The sequence below is a fragment of the Muntiacus reevesi genome, chromosome 3, assembly GCF_963930625.1.
Source record: "Muntiacus reevesi chromosome 3, mMunRee1.1, whole genome shotgun sequence".
Taxonomy (NCBI): Eukaryota; Metazoa; Chordata; class Mammalia; order Artiodactyla; family Cervidae; genus Muntiacus; species Muntiacus reevesi.
In genome coordinates, this window is record NC_089251.1 from 216292516 (window position 1) to 216319540 (window position 27025).

General features: G+C 36.2%; 1 protein-coding gene across 1 annotated transcript in view; it reads right to left on the minus strand.

Moving 5' to 3' along the window:
• LRP1B (LDL receptor related protein 1B) overlaps positions 1–27025 on the minus strand; it is a 1678044-nt gene that overhangs the window by 893418 nt on the left and 757601 nt on the right. Inside the window, exons 8-9 of the mRNA XM_065928990.1 lie at positions 10694–10916; positions 4178–4349 (exon numbers count right to left, since the gene is read on the minus strand). Of these exons, the coding sequence (XP_065785062.1) occupies positions 4178–4349; positions 10694–10916 (395 nt within the window). The remainder of the gene's footprint in view (positions 1–4177; positions 4350–10693; positions 10917–27025) is intronic.

Here is a 27025-nt window from a genome sequence, read left to right on the forward strand (position 1 = left end):
AAAAAAAATACACTTCTGTGACAAATACAAAAAAATACTGCTAAAATATCCCAGGTTGGTAGTTAAAGCAGAAAAGGATTTCTTCTGAAATAATCTACAATTAATATCAGTTCAGTTCAGTCACTAAGTCGTGTCTGACTCTTTGCAAGCCCATGTACTATAGCACACCAGGCTTCGCTGTCCATCATCAACTCCTGGAGCTTGCTCAAACTCATGTTCATTGAGTCAGTGATTGCATTCAACCATCTCATCCTCTGTGATCCCCTTCTCCCCCTGCCTTCAATCTTTCCCAGTATCAGGGTTTTTGCAAATGAGTCAGTTCTTTGCGTCAGGTGGCCAAAGTATTGGAGTTTCAGCATCAGCATCAGTCCTTCCAATGAGTATTCAGGACTGATATTCTTTAGGATATACTGGTTTGATCTCCTTGCAGTCCAAGAGACTCTCAAGTGTCTTCAACAAAACAGTGCAAAAGAATCATTTCTTCAGTGCTCAGCTCTCTTTACGGTCCAACTCTCACATCCATACATGACTACCGGAAAAACCATAGCTTTGACTAGATGGACCCTTATCAGCAAAGTAATGTCTCTGCTTTTTAATATGCTGTCTATGTTTGTCATAGCTTTTCTTTGAACGAGCAAGTGTCTTTTAATTTCACAGCTGCTGTAACCGTCTGCCATGATTTTGGAACACAAAAAAATAGTCTCTTACTGTTTCTTGTTTCCCCATCTGTTTGCCATTAAGTGATGGGACCAGATGCCATAATCTTGGTCTTTTTAATGTTGAGTTTTAAGCCAACTTTTTCACTCTCCTCTTTCACTTTCAAGAGGCTCTTTAGTTCCTCTTCACTTTCTGCTGTAAGGGTGGTATCATCTGTGTATCTGAGGTTATTAAAATTTCTCCCAGCAATCTTGATTCCAGCTTGTACTTCATCCAGTCCTGCATTTCGTATGATGTACTTTACATAGAAGTTAAATAAGCAGGGTGCCAATATACAGCCTTGATGTACTCCTTACAGTTCTAACTGTTACTTCTTGACCTGCATACAGATTTCTCAGGAGGCAGGTCAGGTGGTCTGATATTCCCATCTCTTTAAAAAATTTCCATAGTTTATTGTGGAAATTGATTTCAGTACTCTTGCCTGCAAAATCCCATGGACAGAGGAGCCTGGTGGGCTATAGTCCATGGGATCACAAAGAGTTGGACATAACTGAATGACTAAGCATATAAGCACACTAAACTAGAATAAATGTGATTCCGCGATCACCCTTATTGAGAAGTGCTGAATTTATTTTTATTTTTTTCAGTTTTGTGTTCATTGTCATTTGGAAAACCCTTTCACACATGAATTGTGTGTGTGTGTGTGTGTGTGTGTGTGTGTGTGTGTGTGTGTGCATTGTAACTGCTAAAGGAGGAGGTTGAGTTTTCATGTAGGTATTATGGAATAGTAGGATGTTTCATGAGTGTAGAAATTAGAGAAAAACAAAATGAAATAAAATAGGAAAAGCACTAGGTGGAGAAGATGAGAAAAAGAAACAGGTCAAAGAGAAAAGGAATAAAATCAGTAAGATTTTTATATGATTGTAAGTACATTTCTTTTTAATCACCACTTGGAATTGTGATGAATAATATGATAATTTTCTTTTAATATTAAAACTTATGTGCTTTTGAAAACTATGCTATGCTTATGTTCCACATTCTCTAAATGAAAAGATAGCTGGAGTATAGTTTAATTATCTGTTTTGCCCAAAAGCATTGCTTTTATTTTCTAGTCTCACCCCATTTCTACAGTAGAGCACATCTTTTTTCAGCTAATTAGCAAGTCTGCACTTTCTCACTTTCTTCACTACTTTTGCTCTCTCCCTTGGATCATTCCCATCAGCATATAAATGTGCCATTGCTTCTGCATCTTGGAGGGAAAATCCTACTTTTAATCTTTATTCTCTAAGCAATCCTTCAATCAGCTCCCCATTTCCCTGCTTCATCTAATATCAATACTTTTCAAAGTTATCCATGCTCACTTTCTACAATTTACTTCTTTCCTTTCTCAAATCCATTCTAACCAGACCTTCTCCTCACCACAAAATTGCTCTTGTCAGATCCCTATGAGCTTCACACTGTTAAATCCAATGGCCAATCTATAGTTACTTCCTTGGTGATCACATCCATTTCCCTTTCTTTAAAAAGAAAAAAATAATTGTCATCTATATGCTAATGTGGCTCAATTGCTATGTCTAGCTAGGACTTTCCCCTGAAATCCAGTCTCATATATTCAAATAACTTCTTGATATCTCCTCCTGAATTTATGATAGGCATTCAAAATAATATGTAAAAAAGTATATATTTCTTGTTTGCACCCAATTTACTCCAAACTTACTTTTCCTAAATCTCAAAAACAACTTGGTTATTCCAGTTACTTAGCTCAACACACTGTCATCACTTTTGTCTCTTTTTTAAATGTACAACTCATATCAAATTCATCAGGAAATCCTGTTGGTTATATGTTCAAACATATCCTCAGTCTACTTTTCACCACCTTCACTGCTACCATCCTGGTCCAATCCACCATCATCTCTAACCTTCCCCATAGCCTACTGTCAACGAAGTAACCCTACTGGTTTCTTTAAAAGGTAAGTCAGGCTATGAGACTCCTCTATCTAAGGCTTTCTAAGGACTATCCATGTCAAGCAAAGTATAAGCAAACTTTTTTTTATAATTGTCTGCAGGGCCCTACTAGTTATTGTTCTCCTTCATTTCTCCAGCTTAATTGCCTGCTTCTCTTCTTCGTGTTTGCTCTGCTCCAGACATGTAGGTCTCCTTACTGCTCACTGAACAATTGAAGCATGCTCTTCCTCACTGAAGCTTCAATACTTTGGCTGCTTGATGTGAAGAACTGACTCTCTGGAAAAGACCCAATTCTGGGAAAGATTGACAGGAGGAGGAGAAGGGGCCCACAGAAGATAAGATGGTTGGATGGCATCACCGACTTAATGGATGTGAATTTAAGCAAGCTCCGGGAGTTGGTAATGGACAGGGAAGCCTGGGGTGCTGCGACCTATGGGGTCACAAAGAGTTGGACAAAACTGAACTGACTGATCTTTCTACCTGTCTCTCTCCTTTAATTACTTCAAGTCTTCATGCAATTTTATCTTTCAGTGCAATTTCCTCTGACCATTAAATATAAAATTGTAAACTAATCCTATTCATGACACTCATCTACTTTATCTCTCTCCGTAGCACTTATTATCTCCTAAAAATTTACTTACTTTAAAAGAAAAACATTATGCATTTTTTTTTTACAACAGTGCAAATCTTATAAAGGAGATAATGTTTTAGTCTGTTTTACTCAGCTGTATTCTCAATGTACATAGAATAGTTCCTGGCACATAATATTAATAAATGATCAAAAAGTAATTGGTAAATTAATAAGACCAAATTTAAACTTCTAAAAAGGTTATCTACAGAATCCCTAGTCTGAATTTCCTGTAAACATACGTGTAACAATACTTTGCCTAAACTCAATTTGTGTTAATAGATAAATAATACTAAATTAGTTTTAATTTAAAGCACAAAAAGATAATGAAAATTTGGGTGGTAGTTTTGCATGTTACATTATTCCCTACATAATTGAGCCTATATTTTATTGATGAACAAGCATCATTAACCTACAATGCAAAATAATTTTTGAGGGATACTTAGCAATGTTGCAGCCTTCTTGGTAAAAATTATTTTTAATTAACATGTGTTAAGGAATGGTTGGGAAGTTAAGTCAAGAGACCCACAAGTGACTGCAATAAAAACTAGACAGATGCTGCAAGAAAGTCGCCTGATTTGAAGTTTGTCTCCTAGAATGATATACAAAAAAAAAAAAAAACCTTTAGCATCTCAGCATCTGAGTTTTCTGTGTACATACATCAAGAGTGAAAGTTCCTTCCTGAATTTAAATCTAGCCATCATTTCAATTCTATGGCTGTAGAAATGATCCACTAGGAACTGAACAATTTGTCATTTAGACTTTGGAAGGGAGCTCTATTCTATTTTATCATGCAGACATGTACATTTTTGCTATCAAAACACAGAATTTATGGCTCACCCACTTTGACACCACACAAAGGCACAAGAGTCATATCCCCATTCAATTCACCATTATGAAGGCTATGAAGAAATCTTGGAATCTTACCTGTTGGTTGAGTCCTTTTTTGATAGATTCGGATTCCTCTAGCATTTTCCATTTTAATTAGTGAATGAATATCACTACCATTAAATCGGTTTATCCTTATGATGTTGAAGTTATCAGAATCAGTTGCATATAAGTAGTCTTCAAACACAGTTATACCATAGAGATGTTTGACCTATAAAAATGTGCAAATATAACTATGATTTCTTTATTATGTTGCTTTCAACTTGAAAGAAAAAAAAATTGCTTTTACTGCTGTGGAAAACCCCCATAGTAGGAGAGTCATGAGCATATTATCATTTATTTTCTCTCAAAGAATTCACCATTTCACTAATATAAAATTTTTCTATAAAAATAATATATTACGCAGTAGTAGATAAAGCAGTTTCAAATGTATGGGAGAGAATTGTATTCATGATTCATTCAGTTCAATTCTGTTGTTCAGTCCTTTGTGATCCCATGGACTGCAGCACAGCAGGCTTTTCTGTCCATCACCAACTCCCAGAGCTTGCTCAAACTCATGTCCATTGAGCTGGTGATGCCATCCAACCATCTCATTCTCTGCCGTCCCCTTCTCCTCCCACCTTCAATCTTACCAAGCATCAGGGTCTCTTCAAATGAGTCAGTTCTTTGCATCAGGTGGCGAAAGTATTGGAGTTTCAGCTTCAACATCAGTCCTTCCAATGAACACTCAGGACTGATCTCTTTTAGGATGGACTGGTTGGATCTCCTTGCAGTCCAAGGGACTCTCGAGAGTCCTTTCCAGCACCATAGTTCAAAAGCATCAATTCTTCGGAACTCAGCTTTCTTTAGAATCCAACTCTCACATCAATACATGGTTACTGGAAAAACCACAGCTTTGACTAGATAGACATTTTTGGCAAAGTAACATCTGCTTTTTAATATGCTGTCTAGGTTGACCATAACTTTTCTTCCAAGGAGTAAGCGTTTTTTAATTTCATGGCTGCAGTCTACATCTTAGTGATTTTGGAGCCCTAAAAATAAAATCTCTCACTGTTTCCATTGTTTCCCCATCTATTTGCCATGAAGTGATGGGACCAGATGCCATGATCTTAGTTTTCTGAATGTTGAGTTTCAAGCCAATTTTTTACTCTCCTCTTTTATTTTCATCAAGAGGCTCTTTAGTTCTTCTTCACTTTCTGCCATAAACATGGTGTTATCTGCGTATCTGAGGTTATTGACATTTCTCCCGACAATCTTGATTCCAGCTTGTGCTTCATCCAGTCTGCCATTTCTCATGATGTACTCTGCATATAAGTTAAATAAGCAGGGTGACAACATACAGCCTTGATGTACTCCTTTCCCAATTTGGAACCAGTCTGTTGTTCCATGTCCAGTTCTAACTGTTGCTTCCTGACCTGCATACAGATTTCTCAAGAGGCAGGTCAGGTGGTCTGGTATTCCCAACCCTTGAAGAATTTTCCACAGTCTGTTGTAATCCACATGGTCAAAGGCTCTGGCATACTCAAAAAAGCAGAAATGGATGTTTTTCTGGAACTCTCTTGCTTTTTTGATGATCCAACAGATGTTGGAAATTTGATCTCCGGTTCCTCTGCCTTTTCTAAAACCAGCTTGTACAGCTGGAAGTTCATGGTTCACATTCTGTGGAAGCCTGGCTTGGAGGATTTTGAGCATTTCTTTGCTAGCATGTGAGATGAGTGCCATTCTGCAGTAGTTTGAGCATTCTTTGGCATTGCCTTTCTTTGGGATTGGAATGAAAACTGACCTTTTCCAGTCCTGTGGCCACTGCTGAGTTTTACAAATTTGCTGGCTTATTGAATGAAGCACTTTCATCTTTTAGGATTTGAAATAGCTCAACTGGAATTCCATCACCTCCACTAGCTTTGTTTGTAGTGATGCTTCCTAAGGCCCACTTGACTTCACACTCCAGGATGTCTGGCTCTAGGTTGGTGATCACACCATCGTGATTATCTGGGTCGTGAAGATCTTTTTTGTACAGTTCTGTGTATTCTTGCCACCTCTTCTAAATATCTTCTGCTTCTGTTAGGTCCATACCATTTCCATCCTTTATTGAGCCCATCTTTGCATGAAATGTTCCCTTGGTATCTCTAATTTTCTTGAAGAGATCTCTAGTCTTTCCCATTCTATTGTTTTCCTCTATTTCTTCGCATTGATCACTTAGGAAGGCTTTCTTATCTATCCTTGCTATTCTTTAGAAAGTGAAAGTGAAGTCTCTTAGTCATGTTTGATTCTTTGCGACCCCGTGAACTGTAGCCCACCAGGCTCCTCCGTCCATGGGATTCTCCAGGCAAGAATACTGGAGTGGGTTGCCATTTCCTTATACAGGGGATCTTCCCCACCCAGGGATCGAACCCATGTCTCCCACATTGCAGGCAGGTGCTTTAACCTCTGAGCCACCAGGGAAGACCCAATTCTTTAGAACTCGCATTCAAATGGGTTTATCTTTCCTTTTCTTCTTTGCCTTTCACTTCTCTTCTTTTCACAGCTATCTGTAAGACCTCCTCTGACAACCATTTTGCCTTTTTGCCTTGCTTTCTCTTGGGGGTGGTATTGATCACTGTCTCCTGTACAATGTCATGAACCTCTGTCCAGAGTTCTTCAGGCTCTCTGTCTGTCAGATCTAATCCCTTGAATCTATTTGCCACTTCCACTATATAACTGTAAAGGATTTGATTTAGGTCATACCTGAATGTCTAGTGTTTTTCTCTACTTTCTTCAATTTAAGTCTGGCAATAAGAAGTTCATGATCTTAGCCACAGTCAGCTCCCGGTCTGGTTTTTTCTGACTGTATAGAGCTTCTCCAGCTTTGGCTGCAAGGAATACAATCAACCTGATTTTGGTGTTGAGTATCTTGTGATGTCCATGTGTATCATCTTCTCTTGTGTTGTTGAAGAGGCTGTTTGCTATGACCAGGGTAGTCTCTTTTCAAAACTCTTATTAACCCTTCCCCTACTTCATTCCATACTCCAAGGCCAAATTTACCTGTTACTCCAGGTGTTTCTTGACTTCCTACTTTTGCATTCCAGTTCCCTATAATGAAAAGGACATCTTTTGGGGGTATTAGTTTTAGAAGGTCTTACAGGTCTTACAGAACCATTCGACTTCAGCTTCTTCAGCCCATCAACAAAAATTGGATTAAAGATTTACTGCCAATCTGATCACATGGACCACAGCCTTCTTTAACTCAGTGAAACTATGAGCCATGCTGTGTAGGTCTACCCAAGATGGACGGGTCATGGTGGAGAATCTGACAAAATGTGATCCCCTGGAGAAGGGAATGGCAAACCACTTCAGTATTCTTGCCTTAAGAACCCCATGTTTCATGAAGAAAACATATTCAGTAGCTACTTTTCAAAGTACTCTTGCCTGGAAAATCCCATGGATTTTTCAAAAGCTAGTGAGAATCAAACTGTCAAGCATAATCAATAATATGCTTATGGCACTGTTACATAGAATTTGAGATATTTTTGTGGGCCACTGATTTATATAATCATGGATATAGAGAATCTATAAAATCCTTTTTTGCCAATGAAAGGACTGATTAGAAAGCACCTTTGAAAACCCCATTTAAAAAAAATAAAGTACAGGTTACACTACTATTCCCAGGAAGGAAATCAATAAACAATGAAATCATATATTTGGAATAATTATAAACAATATGTCAGCAATCTCTACTCAGAAATTACATTCTTTCTAAAGCCTATTTATAATCAACATGAAACTCTGTGATATGAGAACAGCAGTGTTTACTGTTCTCCCAACACTTCTCAGTTAACAGCATAACTTTCCTACTTGGCAGATGTCTTGGGGATTATGGGTAAGAATAGACTTCTTGAATTGATGGAAAGCTTCCAATAAAGCAAAGGAAGAATGAGTATAGCGACTTTCTCATACAACAAGGCACATGCTAGGTGCAAGGCCTATGCGGCATTCCTTGTATTATACTTAATTTAAAATGGTTCTGGACCAGGGTATGGTAGACCTGTCAACTGATTTGCTGTAGAGATTTCGATGAAAAAGAAGCATTTGTCACTATTCTTTGGCATTATATTGCACTTTTAGTCCACTTTTTAGTATAGATTTTTAGTTAAGAGAATTTGAGAAGCTATCCATGATTTGTTGTTGAAAAAAAAATTATAGAACAAAATCACAAACATTTGTACTTAGGAAATCTTGCCAGTTCATTTGATTTGCTATCTTCCTAGCTTACATGACACTTCATTATAATTTCTGATCCTCTCATGCAAGATGTTGACTAAAAACAGACTGGTTTTTCATGTTGCTTTTGGACATATTTCAATTCTTCATGTCTAGGCAACAAATGAAAGAATAGGAATTAAGGGGGAGAATCATTCTATGTTAAAACTTCAGTAATCACTTTTTATGTTAGTATTAGCCCCCAGTAAGTGTCATATGAGGGCTTCCCTCATAGCTCAGTTGGTAAATCATCTACCTGCAATGCAGTAGACCCAGATATGATTCCTGGGTCAGGAAGATCCCCTGGAGAAGGAAATGGCAACCCACTCCAGTATTCCTGCCTGGAGAATCCCATGGACAGAGAAGAGCCTGGCAGATTATAGTCTATGGGGCCACAAGAGTTGGACACGACTTAGCTACTAAACCAAGTGTCATAAAGGAAGGAATGTATTTATCAGTAATATTTTCTGCATAAATGACATCATATTCACTATATATATATATATATATATATCTCAATTTTTATTTTGGGCAATACTTTTTTCCTATAAACATTATAAGCAAGCTAAAGTCTTCCATTATTTTCCATTTATTTTGTGCGTGCTTTGCTCTAAGTGTGGGACCAGCCATCTGGAAGTGTGAGGCCATGGCATATACACATTGCTGTCTACTTAGCTGCCAATCCACAGTGCAGGAGAGAAAACATGACTATAGAGGTCGCAACTGATGAGGGTAGAAAACATGTTCATATGATAAAGATCAAATTTTACTCTCTGCCTCCTTGCTTGCCTTCAGAAGGATTTATTTACCATCAAGTACCTACAGTGTTATTCTGCGTACTATCCCCAACAGAGGTGGGAGGAACTCAGTGTGGTATACAGGCCATTCTGATTACAGGGCAAATTCTTACAAAATTTTATCTATGTTGGAATACTTAGTGGCAGACTAAACATATGTTTAGGGAATCAGCAAAAAACACAGGCAATAGAAATGGGGAAAAAAGGGATAATTAAAAACTTCAGACATTAAAAAAAGAAGAAAACTTTTAAAAGTAGCCATGGGGAAGATCATTTGAATTCCTCATCCTGTTTGATGGTGTGAAATTTCAATTACATATACACCAAAGAAGGTACATCATAATCATTTCAGAGACTAGGTGTTCTAAACTGAAGTCACTCAGTTGTGTCCAACTCTTTGTGACCCCATGGACACCAGGCTCCTCCGTCCATGGGATTTTCTAGGCAAGAGTACTGGAGTGGGTTGCCATTTCCTTCTCCAAGGTCGTAACTAGAGATGGCCAAAGAAATCAAGATTTTGAGGGTAGTCAAAGGTAAGAGAAAAATAAGTGGCCTCACTTCTAATATTAGACACTTTTTTTTAGACAGCCAGATCAGATTAGTGCATTTTTTTTATCTGCCAAGGAAGTGAAAATATTTCATTTTTAAATGCTGATTATATAAAAAAAGTAACTTTACATAAAAATTACATAGTACTTGTACCTTGTGTTATAGAAAAAAGCAAAGAAAGCCACTTACTGCAGTTCTATAGAATGAGATTTCACATGAAATTAGTAAGATCAGTGAGATAAAATTGAATTTCAAAAGCATTCTAGTGAATAAGACATCTCCACTTAGAGAACTTCTTCAATTGTTAACTGAATGTTATTTACAAAAACTTGTAATTTAGCAAGGGAAAAAAAACACAGATGAGAAAAATTTTGACCTTGGTGCCTTTCACAAAATTCTTATTTTGGGAAATAAATACTTCAACACTTCAGATGGCAAAATATAATCCAACATATTAAAATAATAATAACACTTCTTTGAGCCAGCATTTGCATTATTAGACATATATATATGAAGATATATATATATATTATATATATATATATATCTTCAGTGCCACATAGGACAAATGATAGCTCAGGCTTTTACAAATGAAATACTTAAAATAGTTTTTAGTAAGTAGGTCATAACATTTGTCCTACTCTAATACTTTTCTTTCTTACTAGTGGAGAATTTCTGGTTGCATTTGCTGTTTTTGATTTATTTCTGTTGGTTTTTGTTTTGTGTACTGTTTTGTTTTTTTTTTTTTTTTAAATAGAGGGAAGGAGGGAGAGCAAGTCCTCTGCCATCATGTATTATGGAGTACACTGTGAAAAGAACATTCTCCCATATAGCAAACACATCACAATTTTTATGACCCACTGCAGCTTGACTTCATAAGAAATTTTCAACACTGCAATTTTCAGTCTTCTTCCTAGTATGAGATCATTCACTTTATTACCTTAGCTGCATTTTCCAGCCAAACTGTACTTACTTGTCTGCCTTGGATGATAGTATGTCTGTTTCTTCCTTGATAGTCCACTACTTCCACAGAGTCCAGGTAAATATCTACCCAGTAAACCCATTTGTTGACTAGGTCTAGTGCCAGAGCAGCTGGCTGCTCTGTCTTGGAATCAATTATCCTTGTTCTGTTCATCCCATCCATGTCACATCGCTCCACTTTGGCCACATTCCCATAGTCGGTAAAGAAAAGTTTTCTGTTGAAAGAAAGCTAAATGTTAAAGTGGAAGGGTGGGGAAAGCATATTCAATAGAACCATCTGTAAAACACAGAACTTTTCCTCCTAATTTATTTCAGTGGTTACATCTGTTAGCTTCCCATAACCATTTCCATATAATATCACTCATAAACAAGGAAATCTGCTAATGAATATTGCAGGGCATAAGGGAGTAGCTTAACTAACAACTGTAAAATTTCCCCAAAATGAATGATTATGGTGGGTTTATTTTTGTATTAGGGGAAATGTTTCTTTAAGCTTCATAGAGCTGGTACACACATACCACAGGAGATCTGTATAGCTATTTGGAATAAGCTTCAAAAGTAAGCCAAGTAACCAGGCCAGGGCATGTGAGCTATCAGGCTTTATCTTCAACCTGCTTTTCAAATTGCCTGGTAATATCTGTCTCCTATAAAAGCTATTATGTGGAGCTCAATGATGCTATGAGTAGTAGAATATAGCAAACCTGCAAAGGAATTAAGCAGATGGAAAAGCAAATGTGCCATTCATAACAATGAAAATAAATAATCACCCCCAAACCAATCCCATTCTCCCAAATATCCCCAACTGACAAAATTTAATAAAGATAATGCAGGTCATTTCCTTTCATTTTCTCTTTATATATATCTAAAGAAAAGGCTGAAAAGCAATGTTGATTTCTGAGAGAAGAAATTCTTCTATGAAGTGCTAACAGCATATGTCAAAGGTTTAAATACCTCCAACACCTCAGTGTCTAATATTTGATTAGTATTCACTATGTTTAGTAAACAGAAATCAATTTCAATTAACCTGACAATATTTTAACAAGATTATCTACTCATGAGAGTAAATTATGCTCATAAATGGAGGACCATCTTGCCTTCATTTAAAAACCATCTCCAGAATAATCTTATTTCCAGTGACTGAGCAATATTAAGATTACCTAGAGTATAGAATATTTGATTTTGCAAACTTGGTGAATTAGTTTTTAGTTACCTGTCTCAACACTGTTGCATCATCTCACAGTATGGGGTATCTTTCAATACTAAGGAATATTATTTAGGCTTTAATTTAGTTCTTTTGCTATGGGAAGCTGTGACTAATTTTTAAACATTAATGCATGTGTAGTGTGAGCCAGATTTTATTATGAGTATATATTCCCCCAAATATTTTGAAAGATCAATTTATCACAATAATTTAAAAAATAAGTTTCATCCTAATTTCTCCTGGGGTGGGAGGGGGACTATCACAATAAGTTAAAAAATGTTTTTCAAGTGACATTCCATTCAGGTGAAGAGATTTCTATTCTAATGAAGAAGAAATAAAGAGGCATATGGTACATTTTATTGTCATGCTAAATACTCAAACTTCTACTCCTATGATAGCTCACTAGTTACCTAACTTCCTCCCTCTCTCTCATTTTTACCACAATCTCTTCCTGCTTCCACCTTTCATTTTCTCTTTCTTCACTTCTTAATTTGTTCATGGTCATCTCAAGTTAAGTTACTATTAAGATTACCAGTTTACCTCTTTCTTACTATAGAACACTGTCCACTGTTCTTATCATAGAAACTCTCTTGTTTCACCTCTTACCAAAATGCCTGTCCTTTTACAGTTTTCTTTTCTAACTGGTCCATTTCACAGACCAGATAGACGCTGATGTGCAGGTAGGTCAGCTTCGGCACAGAGAGTTGGAGGCTGTGGACCACTGTGTTTAGCATGTTGTATATAGACTATGCATAGTGACATGAAGGGGGTTCCAACTGTCTACATGAGGCTGAATAGGAAAGATGAGTCCCGAGATTAGAACTTCTCTCAAGTCACCCTGAGGTGACTTAATTAGATGTGATCCTAAAAAGACAAAAAGAGAAGAACACCAAGACAAGAAGCCTGGAGGCATAGTTTTGAAGAAAGAAGACCAAATAAGATTAGAGGTTATGATCAAAGACACAGACTCTTATAGAGGCCTAAGGGAGAAAACTTTCCTGATAAAGAACTGGAGTGGCTGGCTGGGTCAGTCACTTCACAAAACAAAAAAAGATTTAAAAAAAAAAAAAAAAAAGGAAGAATACAAATTAAGAAGATGTCATTGAGTTTGGTATTGTTAGAACACTAGTGATTTTTGGTGTTTCTGTCTGAAAAAAAGTTTAGTTATAGAGGAAAAGTGAACCTGATGATAATAAAGGAGGTTGGGAAAATGTAAATAATTTGTCCAAGATTTTCAGTGATACTAACCTATTATTGCAGGGATGATTCAAGTGATTCTTATCTTAATGGCAGGACATAATAAAACTGGTTGAAGCAACTCTGAATAAGTTTAAGAAAAGTATGAAAGAAAATTATAAATATACGATTCATCAAAATTTTGCTGTCTTAATGAAAATGTAAAACCAAAAGAACAGGAGGACTTTGGGTATGTGAAATAGCATTGAGTTAGAAGAAACAGTGAAGAATGTGTCACTGTACTTCGAGCACAAAGCAGAACAGTGCTGAGTGGTGATATGAAAGAAGGTCTTTCCATCAAATTAAACTTCCCCAGATTTGAGAACACTGACTATGATAAGCTCAGTTCACTTATAATTGAAATGCAAGAATTGAAAGTGTTCTCCTGGACAGCAGCACTAAGAACATAAATCTGCAAGCAATAATATTCACAGTCATATGATTATAACTATCATTATGACTGTAGATGTTTCTTTACTTGTTTTAATATAGTTTAATTTTAGTTTAAAATTATCTCCTATTGTTACAGAGAAAAGATTCATTCCCAGGGTATTGTTTAATTGATGTATGACTATTATAATTATAAACAGAAGCTATAGTTTTAATTGCCTGAGACATAACTAAATTTCATTCGTGATAAAGTATAGCTAGGGTTTGAGAAAATCACTCTTTTCTTTCTTACAAAGAATGAATCCCATTATCTCACTGATCTTAATAAATGTTTGTGAGATAGAAAGGTCAGGTTATTTCTATTTTACAGATGAAATAGATTCCAAGTCCACATGGACAGCTTGTCAGAGCCATAACACACATATTTGTCTTGCCTTTTGTTTTTAATGCATTATTTTGAAAGAGTTTCAAACTTACAGAAAAATTGTAAGGATTGTAGAACAAATGTGTATACCTTTCACCTAGATTCACCAGTTTTTCAACTTTTGTTCCTCTGGACATTTTTAGTACCATCTCAACCATTTGACACTAAATTGCAGAAATGATGACCCTCCTCAACTAAGATTTCAGTGTACATCCCCTAAGTACCAGGACATTCTCTTTTGTAACCATAGTACATCTAACAAAATTGGTGCATTTAACACTGCTACAATATGTAGATTTTATTCAAATATAGCCTGTTGAGTAATAATGCTCTATCCAGAAAAAATTTCTTTTTTTCTATAATTTAGAATCCAATCCAAAATCATGTATTTCACTTAATTGTCTTTTCTCTCTAGACTCCTTTAATTTTGAATAATTATTTAGCCTTGCATTGCTTTCTGTTATTTCTAAAGTGTAAACATGTGTTGTTTTGAAGAATATCTCTCTCTCTCTTTTTTTTTTTAATTTTGATGTGGACCATTTTTAAAGTCTTTATTGAATTTGTTACAATATTGCTTCTGTTTTATGTTTTGGTTTTTTGGCTATAAGGCATGTGGGGATCTTAGCCCCTCAACCAGGGATCCAACACACATCCCCTGCATTGGAAAGCAAAGTTTTAGCCACTGGACCACCACAGAAATCTCTAATATCCCTATCTTGAGTTTGCCTAATTTTTCTCATAATTAGATTACTTTATACTTTTTGAACTGAAATGTAATAGCTTTACATATTATTATTTATGCCTTTGGGTTTAGAAACCAATGGTAAGCCTATGCTCTATTCAAGAAATTCCCCAAAATGAAGCAGAGATGGTGGTTTGAAATCTCCTTTATCCCATCTCATTCAGTGTTTTCTTAACACTTAACTCTTAATTTCCAGGGTTTTCAGTCATCCTTTCAGCATCTCCTCTCACAAAAACCAAGCATCTTCTGCTGCTTCTAGTAGAGCCAAGGAGCTGCCTGTGTAGCAGTCTGCATATCAGACTCATGGTGGCTGGTAGAGACGGTTCCCAGATTTGTCCTGTACCCCATTCTCTCAGGATTACAATACTGACATTTCCTATTGCCCTGTTCTTTCCTATAGAACAAATTATTTTTTTATTCTCTAGAAAGTAGAAGAAATTAAGTTGAGATTTCTATTCTCTAGTTCTTAACTTCCTTTTTGAATGCCGTTCTATTCAATTCCCACTAACACAAAAAATAAAGTGAAGCAACATCCCAACTACTGTCTCTAATGTATGCTTAACTATTAGTTCATAAAGGAAAGGAAAACTTCTTTCAAACTTTTAATTATTCATCCAACTCCTTAATCGTAATTTGACAGCTGGAGTAAATAGGAGTTTGTCATATTGGCTTTCTTATCTCATGTCATATGGGAAACTGATTTTATCTGACGTCCCTGTTGAATACATGACTAGCCCTATCTTACTATAGACATATAAGTATTTTATACAATTGGGGATAGTAAGAAACATTGAGTATTGTTGGTAAACTTGCCTGACATAAATCAAGTCAGAAAGGGAGCCCTGATCGACAGTGATGGAGCACTGTGCTTACAGAGTTATGGCCCCAATCATCCTCATGTTTTAAAACAAAGCAATTGTTATACATGCTGATGTCTTAAAACATGTGCTTTTCTTTTTTCTTTAACTGATAAAAATAAGGCTTACTTTTCCAAGTGATATCTGCTTTAAGTGATTCTTTAAGTAAGTCATTTGTCCAAAATGACAAAGGGGAATTTAAACACACCAGAGTCCTATCTACATCATTTTTTAAAATAAAGTTGCAAACTTTTCTTTTCTTTTCTTTTTATTCATTTATTTTTATTAGTTGGAGGCTAATTACTTTACAATATCATAGTGGTTTTTGTCATACACTGACATGAATCAGCCATGGATTTACATGTATTCCCCATCCTGAACCCCCCTCCCTCCTCCCTCCCCATCCCATCCCTCTGGGTCATCCCAGTGCACCAGCCCTGAGCACCCTGTCTCATGCATCCAACCTGGACTGGCGATCTGTTTCACACTTGGTAATATACATGTTTCGATGCTGTTCTCTCAGATCATCCTACCTTCACCTTCTCCTATAGTGTCCAAAAGTCTGTTCTATACATCTGTGTCTCTTTTTCTGTCTTGCATATAGGGTTATCGTTACCATCTTTCTAAATTCCATATATATGCATTAGTATACTGTATTGGTGTTTATATTTCTGGCTTATTTCACTCTGTATAATGAGCTCCAGTTTCATCCATCTCATCAGAACTGATTCAAATGTATTCTTTTTAATGGCTGAGTAATATTCCATTGTGTATATGTACCACAGCTTTCTTATCCATTCGTCTGCTGATGGGCATCTAGGTTGCTTCCATGTCCTGGCTATTATAAATTGTGCGCTGCAACCTTTTTTAAGTATTCATTCATTCATTTGGCTGTGTTCAATCTTAGTTGTGGCATGTGGAAACTAGTTCCCTGACCAGAGATCAAACCTGGGCACCCTGCATTGGGAGGACAGGGTCTTAGCCACTGGACCACTGGGGAAGTCCCTGTCTATATCCTTTAACTGTATAGTCAACTCTGGCTTTGTGTCATCATTCTTACCACTAACATTTTGGTTATAACTTAATGATGGAATTTAGAAATTTTCAGAGTTTAAACCTCACAATGTAATTATCTATTATTCCTTTAACTGTTTAAAAATGAGGTTATACAACAAGATTTTGGTTAAGAAACAAATAAGAAGGGAATGAGCCATAAAACTTGAAGGCCATATAGTGCTAAATTAAGAAAAAAAAAATCATCGTTCTGATAAGGGCCTAGCACACTCTCCATGTTTTTAATCAGGTGTTAGAGAACTTCATATCTTCACATTTCAGGAAAAATACATGCATTTTTCTTAACAGCAATTATATTAGAAACATCAGTTTTTTATCTTGCTTTAAAAATAACTATGTTATCCAAAAAGCATCAACATTAATATTTTATTTTTCTTCCATTGTGTTTACAGCAATTGAACAAGAAAGTGATTTTCTACATTATATGCAGCAATTAAAGCATACTCTGAATTAAAGTAAAAATATTAAATATTTAGCATCGTAATTCTAAAATGCAATTGTGAATATTAAAGAGTAATGAGTCTTCAGAGTAACAGGTTTAAATTCAATTTCCATTAGCTCCTGCTACTTAAGGGGTGTAGAAGATAAATAAACTATTTTCTCTGTCTAGCCAAGATTGTTCAAGACAGTGATTTATTGATTTTTACTTGGTTGGGGTTTTTGTTTTCATTGTTTGAAAAATCTCTCTTGAATTTGGTTTTCAGTTCATACATAAACACACAGAAATTAAACTTGACATACAAGTTCCTGCTCTCAGCTGGCTACTCTCTATTCTGGAAACACTCCCACTAATAATTCTGCTGGAAGTGTTAATGAATTAGATTTATCAGTCAACATGGCTTACTCAATCAGCATTCTCATTTACCTGAATCTGCCCCATTCAGTTAGTGTTCCTGAGAGTGGCATCCCTATGTGGCAATTTTATCCCTTCCCCATCTCCCCACCACAACCTTGGGGACATATGATGCAAGCAAAATAAGGAAAAAAGAGTAAAGTAAAAAGAATTGCACATTATTATTATTATTGTTTTTGTTTAGTCATTCAGTCATCTCTGACTCTTTTGCAACTCCAGTAGGATTCTCCAGTCAAGATTACTGGACTGGGTTGCCATTTCGTCCTGCAAGGGATCTTCCAGGGATCAAACCACCTATCTGGATCTCCTGCATTGCAGGCAGATTCTTTACCGCTGAGCCACCAGGGAAGCCCCCGCTATTATTTCTTTTTATCTTTATCACATAGCTATTTCATCAATGTTTAACATAGATGGGGACACAATGGGACAAATAACTAACCCTATTTCCCTGGATTGGTATTGCCTGGCACTTGGTTTATGTTTACTCATTCATGTCTACCACCCACACATGACTACTCTTAAATTGGAACTACCACATCTAATCACCTAAAAGATAATGACAAACTTGGCCTAACATTTTGACTTTCAGGCAGCCATTTTTCTCAAGCTGTAATTGAAACCTTATAAACCCATCTATATTCCAGATGTAAGTTTTCAATACCCTCTCCCTTATTTATGCAGGTCTCTGCCTAAAGTACAGGGCAGCCTAACAGCTGTGCACAGATACAACCTTCTCTCTTCCTCCCCAAACACTTCTGACCTGCCCTCTGAATCTCCAATTCTATGATCACAACCTCCCCAATATCCTAAGACTAAACTTAGAAAGTTAATTCCACCTTTTTGCTTTTACTGAAATTTAGCATCTGTTGAGCTCATCCTTTACCAGCAGTCACAGAAAATGTGGGCTTCTTATAAGAACCTCAGGAGTAGATCTAAAATCAGTGCCTCCTTGAATACTAACTCCAGAATACTACTCTCTTCTCATCTTGTAACATTTCATGATCCTTCGAGAGTGTCATTAATATACTGTAACAATGACAGCACCCATTCCAAAGGTAAATTATGTATTACAAAATCCTCCTACAACTGTTGATAACAATCAGAATAAAACTTAATATTCTCAACATCACCCCAAACAGTCAGATAATTTAGTCTCTACCTATCTCTCCAGCTGTGTCTGGAGATACACTTTCTTAGTTTTAATACCTACATCTAATAGTATTCTTCTATATAATTCAAATAACTTGACCATCTTTCAGTCATTTAACAATCTACACAACTTCTTCCTTTATCCACTTCACATATCCTGTCCCCAAGTCTGGAAAGTAATTTCTACTACACTATTCCAAAATTGACTTTAGCTTTCAACTTAAATGTCAATTTCTGTGAAAGGCCTTTCCTGTTTTTCCAGTATCAGTTAGGTTTGCTTGATAAAATCTCATAGCATTCTATATTTTTACCTCATCCTTTCTTATTTAATTGCATAAAACAGATACAAACACACACACACATACAATGGTTAGTTTAAGATCTGTTTACTAAGTAGATTATAATCTCCAATAGGAAAATGATTATATCTGCTTTATTCAGCACCGTATACTTACGACTGAACCATGTATCTGCCCATATTGTTTCTCTGTCTCTCTGCATATACCTATATAAGCTCTGAATTCACCCCCTCATAATAGAAAAGAAGATCTAAAACTCAGACTTAAAAGCATGTTAAAAGGGCAAAAAATATGGATAAGGCCATTGTAGGGTATGAAAATAAGTTGGTTTTCCACATTATCCAGCATAGCCCATTGGAATTCTTTGCTCCTAAATCATTAGCCAATAATAAATTATTGCTTGGCCTCAGTTTTATTGCTTTGCCCTCTTTTGTATATAATTCTCTTTAGAGAACTTGTAGGAAGTAGTGATATTAGATCATGGTAAGATCTGGTATTCCTTTATCTGGCCAATTTTCATTTTTAATTACATCTCAATATTAATTTCTATGTACATGTAGATACCAGATTATACAGCATTTGCATGTATCTCTAAGGGGTTTAGACCATCTATTTCCAGAGTATAGCAAAGTTTTGTTTCTTTGTTTACTTTAAAGTAGGATATTTATATAATCAATATGAATTTGAAGACTATACTGTCCCCTGTGAGGAAGACGGACTCAAAATATTGGAAGATTAGATAAGGAGATACCAGTATGGTAGATAAGCATTAACACAGGGGTAAATGTGAAAGAAGAGAGAAATTTTGAGGAGTATTTTGGGGTCTATACCAACAGAACTTGACAGTTAATTGGGTGAAAATAAGGGTGATTAGAGAGGAGCATTCTAACTCTATAATAAATTTCACAAAATATATTTATGGAATATCCTGAGCCTTCAGATTTTTCTCAGGAAATCTGCCAAGCATAAGATTGCAAGGTGTCATTGAATTTAATATGAGAAAAGGATTTTACAATTTGGGCATATTACTTTCCATGACCAAGGGCAACACTATCTTAGGTCTTCTTCAGGGGTCAGAATATGTCAGTACTCAAAAGCTCGTGCCCAATATACTTGATTCATGTCGAATAGTAGAATATTTGCAGTAATATATTGGATGTAAAAACTTGTTCTTTGAAATATGCAGAGATGTATAACCTAATTTCCATGCTTAGGGTGTCCTACTGGTTTATAAAGGCATTTTTCTGAGATGAAATAACACAGATGGCTGTCTCAGAAGCAGCTAAGGTAAGTATCCATGAAGCTGTGGACTGCTGAACAAATCTGGTTCACTGCTATGCTAATTACCAGTTAGCTGAACTGTCAATTTCTATTTTAAATTCTTACTAAATGGAGGAAAAAGCAGCAAGGTGAAAATGAAACTTTAACTGCAGCATAGTAATTTTTAATATATTATTTATTGTTTATACTTGTATGCATGTCTCAGTTTGCTGTTGGAATAAAATGTGTGATAATATTGCAATGATGATAAAATCATATGATTATATAGATAAAACCACAATGTAGAAAATAAAGATCTTTTTTATATTCACTTTTCTAGCTGTGAAAAGCAGATATATACTTGGAAAAATAAGGCAAACATCATGTAAAGTAATAATTTCTTCATAAGTTACATTATTCAAATGCCTTGGTTTAGTTTTAAGTTGAAATGCAGGATCCAGTGTGGACTAAGTGTGACTAAGGCTGCAGAGGCTAAAGGAACATGATCAAGGGAAACGACTATTCTTGCTCTGTTGGCAAAACTGGTGATGGTAGTTTAGTCGCTAAGTCATGTCCGGCTCTTGTGATCCCATGGACTGTGGCTGCCAGATTCTTCTGTCCATGGGATTCTCCAGGCAAGAACACTGGAGTGGTTTGTCATTTCCTTCTCCAGGGGATCTTCCTGACTCAGAGATTGAACCTGGGTCTCCTGCACTGCAGGCAGATTCGTTACCAAATGAGCTATGAGGGAAAGTGAAAGTTGCTCAGTCACATCTAAATCTTTGCGACCCCATGGACTATACAGTCCATGGAATTCTCCAGGCCAGAATACTGGCCTTTCCCTGGGTGGCCTTTCCCTTCTTCAGGGGATCTTCCCAACTCAGGAATCGAACCCAAGTCTTCTGAATTGCAGGTTGATTCTTTACCATCTGAACCACAAGGGAAGCCCAAAGCCCCTGGAAAAACAGGGATTGTGATAATTGCTAGATGCTTCTAGACTAAGGTTTCTTGACCAGGATGACCTTTAGGGGCTCAATCCATTGCTAGTTTTGCAGGCTGTGCAAATGGATAAGTAGGCCAGCAGATATGTATTCCTACAGGTGTTTTTGGACAAAAAGTTAATACTCCCAAAGGTAAATATCCATGCTCTAATCAGTGATTCTCAAGTTTTATTGTACACAATAAGCATCTATATATCTTGCTGAAATCTCCATCTTCTACAATCACTGTGATGAGAATTTGGGGAGTACCTAACAAAATTAAATATGCATGTAAAATCTCTTTCATCCAACAATATTTGTTCCAGAAATTTATCTTGAAGATGAATCTTCATAAATAAGAGACAATACATGCATTAAGTTATTCACTATAATGTTATTAACAATGGCAAAATATTTTTATTCGGCTTTCCTTCCTCATCCCTATTCATTATTTCTTCCCAGATGTACTCATTTGGTATGTCCTGAGCTCAAGATTCTGGGATTACAACAGGGGATTCTAAGGTATCTAATCTCCACTTCTAGAGGGAATAGGGAACAAGATTATTGAAGATAAATATACATCATAACTTATGAAGAAATATTCAGAAATGATCAGTTTGGGTAACTGCAGATTGTTAATTGATAGAAGCAATATCTACTAATAAATTCTTATTAATGTCGTACTCAAAGAATTAAAAATAGTAGGCTATTCAAGGGGCTTCCCCAATGGCTCAGAAGGTAAAGAATCTGCCTGCAATGCAGGAGACAGGAAACTCAGGTTTGATTCTCTGGAGAAGGAAATGGCAACCCACTTCAGTATTCTTGCCTGAAAACCCCCATGGACAGAGGAACCTGGCAGCCTAGTCTAAAGGGTCACAAAGAGTCAGAAACAACTACCAACTAAGCACAGCCACACAGGCTATTCAATCATGGCAATCTTTTCTCAATTTCAGTAATTTCTAACATGGAAGCCAATTAGTTTTTCAAAGAGAACAAATTATTTAAATTTTGTATTAGAAAGTTTCCTAGGTTTTTGTCTGCTGCTCAACCTTCATGACATTTTTCTTCTAAATCAGTGTCTATAATATTCAACTTTATATATCAATTTAACAGGTTATAGTCTCCAGTTCAAACACTAATTCAGCTGTTACTAAGATGTTTTGTATATATAATTATCATCTAAGATTATCCTCAATAATTTGGATGGGCTTGATTTAATCAGTTGAAAAGTTTAAAAGCAGAGCCAAAGTTTCCCTGAAGAAGAAATTTTAAATGTGGACTGAAGCATAAGACTTCCACACTGCCTTCCTGACTGTCTGCCCTAAGCATTTTCCTCTAACTAGCTAGTACCCACACCTATATATGCCAGTTCCTTAGGAGAGAAAACTATACATTTTTACAAATCCTACTGGCTTTTTTTTTTTTTTTTTCTGGTGGAACTTTGACAGATAGAGTGCCTAAAAACTGTTTAGGAGAATACTCCGCCATTAAATATGAATTTAAAATATTTAATAGATATTAACAGTTCAACAAACTGGAAATTAGAGTATCAGTGAACCAGACTTGTTCAATAAACCAAATGGAGAAAACAGAGGCCCTGAGGACATATTTTAGAACCCTAAATCCTGCCACACCAAAGGAAGCACCACTTGTTTATTCAGAAATTTGAGCCATTAAATTTCACCTTTTCTGCTTAAGTTGATTTGAATGGAGTTTTCTAACATTTATAACTGAAAAATTCTTATGTGATAAATATTCACAGTTAAGACAAATAGTAACTGAAACACCTATCAAACTACAGGAAAAAGAGAAGGCAAATATCCCACAGACAACAAATGCATTATAAAGTCATTACTTGGGAAAATTGGAAATTTTTAAAATATATATGCAACTACTATAAATTAATTTTATTTTATTTAAATGAAAGGAAATGTTATTTGAGTAATCAATGGTTTTTAGCAATACTTGGCAAATTCGGAAGTCTAAGATTACAATATATATAATTTCCTCAACCAGTCCAGTTCAGTTTCTCAATCATGTCTGACTCTTTGTGACCCCATGAACTGTAGCACGCCAGGCCTCCCTGTCCATCACCAACTCCTGGAGTTTACTCAAACTCATGTCCATTGAGTCGGTGATGCCATCCAACCATCTCATCCTCTGTTGTCCTCTTCTCCTCCCACTTTCAATCTTTCCCAGCATCAGGGTCTTTTCAAATGAGTCAGCTCTTTGCATCAGGTGGTCAAAATATTGGAGTTTCAGCTTCAACATCAGTCCTTCCAATGAACACCCAGGACTGATCTCCTTTAGGATGGACTGGTTGGATCTCCTTGCAATCTAAGAGACTTCTTAGATCAAGAGTCTTCTCCAACACCACAGTTCAAAAGCATCAATTCTTTGGCACTCAGCTTTCTTTATAGTCCAACTCTCACATCCATACATGACTAATTTCCTCGATAAAAACTCCCAAACTTTTTTTGCTTTGCACACGAAACAGTACATGTAGAATAACAACGTTCATATTCCATTATGAATAAAAGCAATGAATTACTAGAAATAAATGCAATCTCTATCTGCCAATCAAACTATATGCAATGCATACAGATAATCCCTGAATTATTATGGTTCAACTTATGATTTTTTGAATATTCAGTAGTATGAAAGTAATAATCAGTGACTAGAAGCCACATAGTATCCCCACCTCATCCATGGTTGCATTCTGTGAAGTTTCAGCTACCACAGTCATTTGTGGTTCAAAAATATTAAATTGAAAATTTCAGAAATAATTCATAAGCTTTAAATGATGAACCATTTTCAGTAGTGTAAGAAAGCCTCACACTGCCTTGCTCTGTCCCACTCGGGAGGTGAATCATCCCTTTGTCAGCACATCCATTCTGTGTATGCTACCCACCCATCAGGACAGTTAAAGGGGATATACAGGGCTCAGCGCTATCCCCCGTTTTAGTCATTCAGTAGGGGTCTTAGAATGTATCCTTTGTAGATAAGTGTGTGTATGGACAGGGCCAGGGGGGTGGGGCTAATGTACTTCAAAATTTGAGTCTGAATCTTTTCCTGGGCTGGCAGCATGTGGTACTGACTCTCAAATGATGCTGGGTACTGGCGTCAGTCACAGCCCCCAGTCAATCACATGAGCACAAGAGGAAATGACCAATATGCTTACAGCCATTCTGCACCCATCTAGCCATTCTGTATTGCACTTTCCATATACTGTTCAATAAATCACATGAGATATTCAACACTTTATTTCAATAAAGACTTTGTGTTAGATGATTTTGCCCAACTGTAGGCTAATATAAGGGTTCAGAGACTGTTAAAGGTAGACTAGGCTAAGCTATGATGCTAGGTAGGATAGCAATAGTAAATGCATTTCTGATGGATATTGTGAAATAAGCCCATTATAAGTCCAGGAAGATCTGTATTCCATAAGGTAAATTATCCAAATAATAGTTTTTACATAGTCACTATAATAGGGTTTTACATCTTTAGAAATTAAATTGTGAGGCAAAAGGGTTTACAAATATTTATAGAAGAAAGATGAAAGTTGTGCAGCTGAATGAAAATGATTCAGTGGTCTAGTGGGCTAACTTAAGACTTTATGACTTAATATCCAACTGACCAGTAACCAGGATATCCTAAATTAACTGTATTGTCCACCATGAACCTGCCCTCTGACATTGATACATTGATACTTTCTGTAAAATACAGAATGTTATGATTAGGAAACTTAGTTTGGAATGTTTACTCAGTCCTTGATTTTTTTCTTTTTCCTTTTGTTTTCTTCAAGGAAGAAGTCCTTCCCCCACAAGATTTAACTCGTAGAGCCCAATTTCCTTTACACTGTAGTCTTTCCTACCACTGACTTCTTTCCCTGTTTTAGATCAGCGGTGATTAGCTAGCCATTGGATCCAAAAAACTGGTTGCGAGTGAATCAGGTTTTCTGACTTTATTTTTAAACTATGACACAGGAAGCTCGTACTGACTTCTGGTTTGAATGACAGATACATTCAGGGAACTGGTTAGCTATGTTTAAGGTATGCGTGAGAGCAGCAGAAAAAGCTTGTCAGGAGAGAGGGAGATAAATAAGAGATAGTGATAAAGGTAAAAGGTAGTGAGGAGAGAGAGACAGAGAAAAGTAATGAAGCAACAATAAAGAAAAAAGTGTTCTCTCTTTGCTCAAACATGACCTTAAACTCCTCATAGGGAATGTGAGAAGTGGCCTTCTCAAAGGCCACTTTCAAACTATTATGTTAAGTAGTGGGTCTGCTAATCAGAAGTGAGGAATGGTTAACAAAGATTTACTTCAAGTGATGCTATCAAAAAAATAAAATAAAGTTAAAAATGCAATGGTAAATTGTACCAAATAAAAATAAACTCTGAGTTGATGTTGTATCTGTAATACCCTAATGAAATGATCTTTTCTCCACCTTGAATAGTAGGATTACTAAATTATAAGACCTGGAGAGATAAAGCTTTTGCCCAGGATCATATACAGACAAGTATTTACAAGATTTGGTATAGAACTTCAGATCTCTTCGTTTATGGACATATACTGTGCTCAATTTCCTCCCAGTGCTTTCCAGTTTTTTTTCTCTCTCTCTTTTTTTTTTAGGTTAAAAAACTAAAACTCTTATAGCTTTTATTGTGTGTTTTTAACTATCACTTATAAGTATTAATATGAAAAATGGCATTTAGACTTTCTATCCTGCTTTTCCAAATAGAAGGTAAAAGCTTTAGGAAAAAAAAATCAGTTGTCTCTAGAGTATATAAAATAGTTTTGTCTGATAAACAAATAACAGCAGTAACAACTGTGCTTTCGAGTTTCTACAGAGTTTTTAGACCATTGAAATAACTGTAGGCAGAGCCCTAATGTGCTAAGAGACTGTGAAAGGTTAGTTGATGAAACTGCATTATTCATCACTTTTCCTATATTTGTAAATAAAGATGAGAACCCTTGTAAGAAGGCTGAGATGTGGACCCTTCACTGCAGTACTCCCACTTAGAAAAATGTCTCCTAAGCAATAAAATACAAAGAAACTATAAGGGACTAAAAATAACTGCATACATGTACAGTTGGGGCAAATTATGAACAAGATACAAAAAGACAAAAAGTCCACACAGCACCACCACGGGGGTGGGCACATCACCTAAGCCACCCTGCCACCTGAACCCTAGATCCATCCATACCCTCATCCCACATAAGGAGCCAATTATCCCTGCCTCCATGAACTAGCAAGAAAACATGTTCCTTGTTTTTACTCCCTCCTGCTGCAGCAGTAGCCCCATCAATATTAGTCTTTTCTGAATTTGTCTGACCATTTATCAATTTCTATTGATTAAGGAGGCTAAGAACTTGGTCAGTAACATTTATATATAAAGTGTGGCAAAATGCTGAGAGCACAACAGACTCTCAAGCCTTTTTTTAAATGTGAGCATGTTATGTAACCATGATCTTAGTTTTCTGAATGTTGAGCTTTAAGCCAATTTTTTCACTCTCTTCTTTCACTTTCATCAAGAGGCTCTATAGTTCTTTTTCACTTTCTGCCATAAGGGTGGTATCATCTGCATATCTGAGGTTATTGATATTTCTCCCAGCAATCTTGATTCCATCTTGTGATCTTCCAGCCCAGTGTTTCTCATGATATACATGGCATATAAGTTAAATGAGCAGGGTGACAATATACAGCCTTGATGTACTCCTTTCCTATTTGGAGCCAGTCTGTTGTTCCATGTCTAGTTCTAACTGTTGCTGTCTGACCTGCATACAGGTTTCTCAAGAGGAAGGTCAGGTGGTCTAGTACTTCCATCTCTTTCAGAATTTTCCACAGTTTATTGTGATCC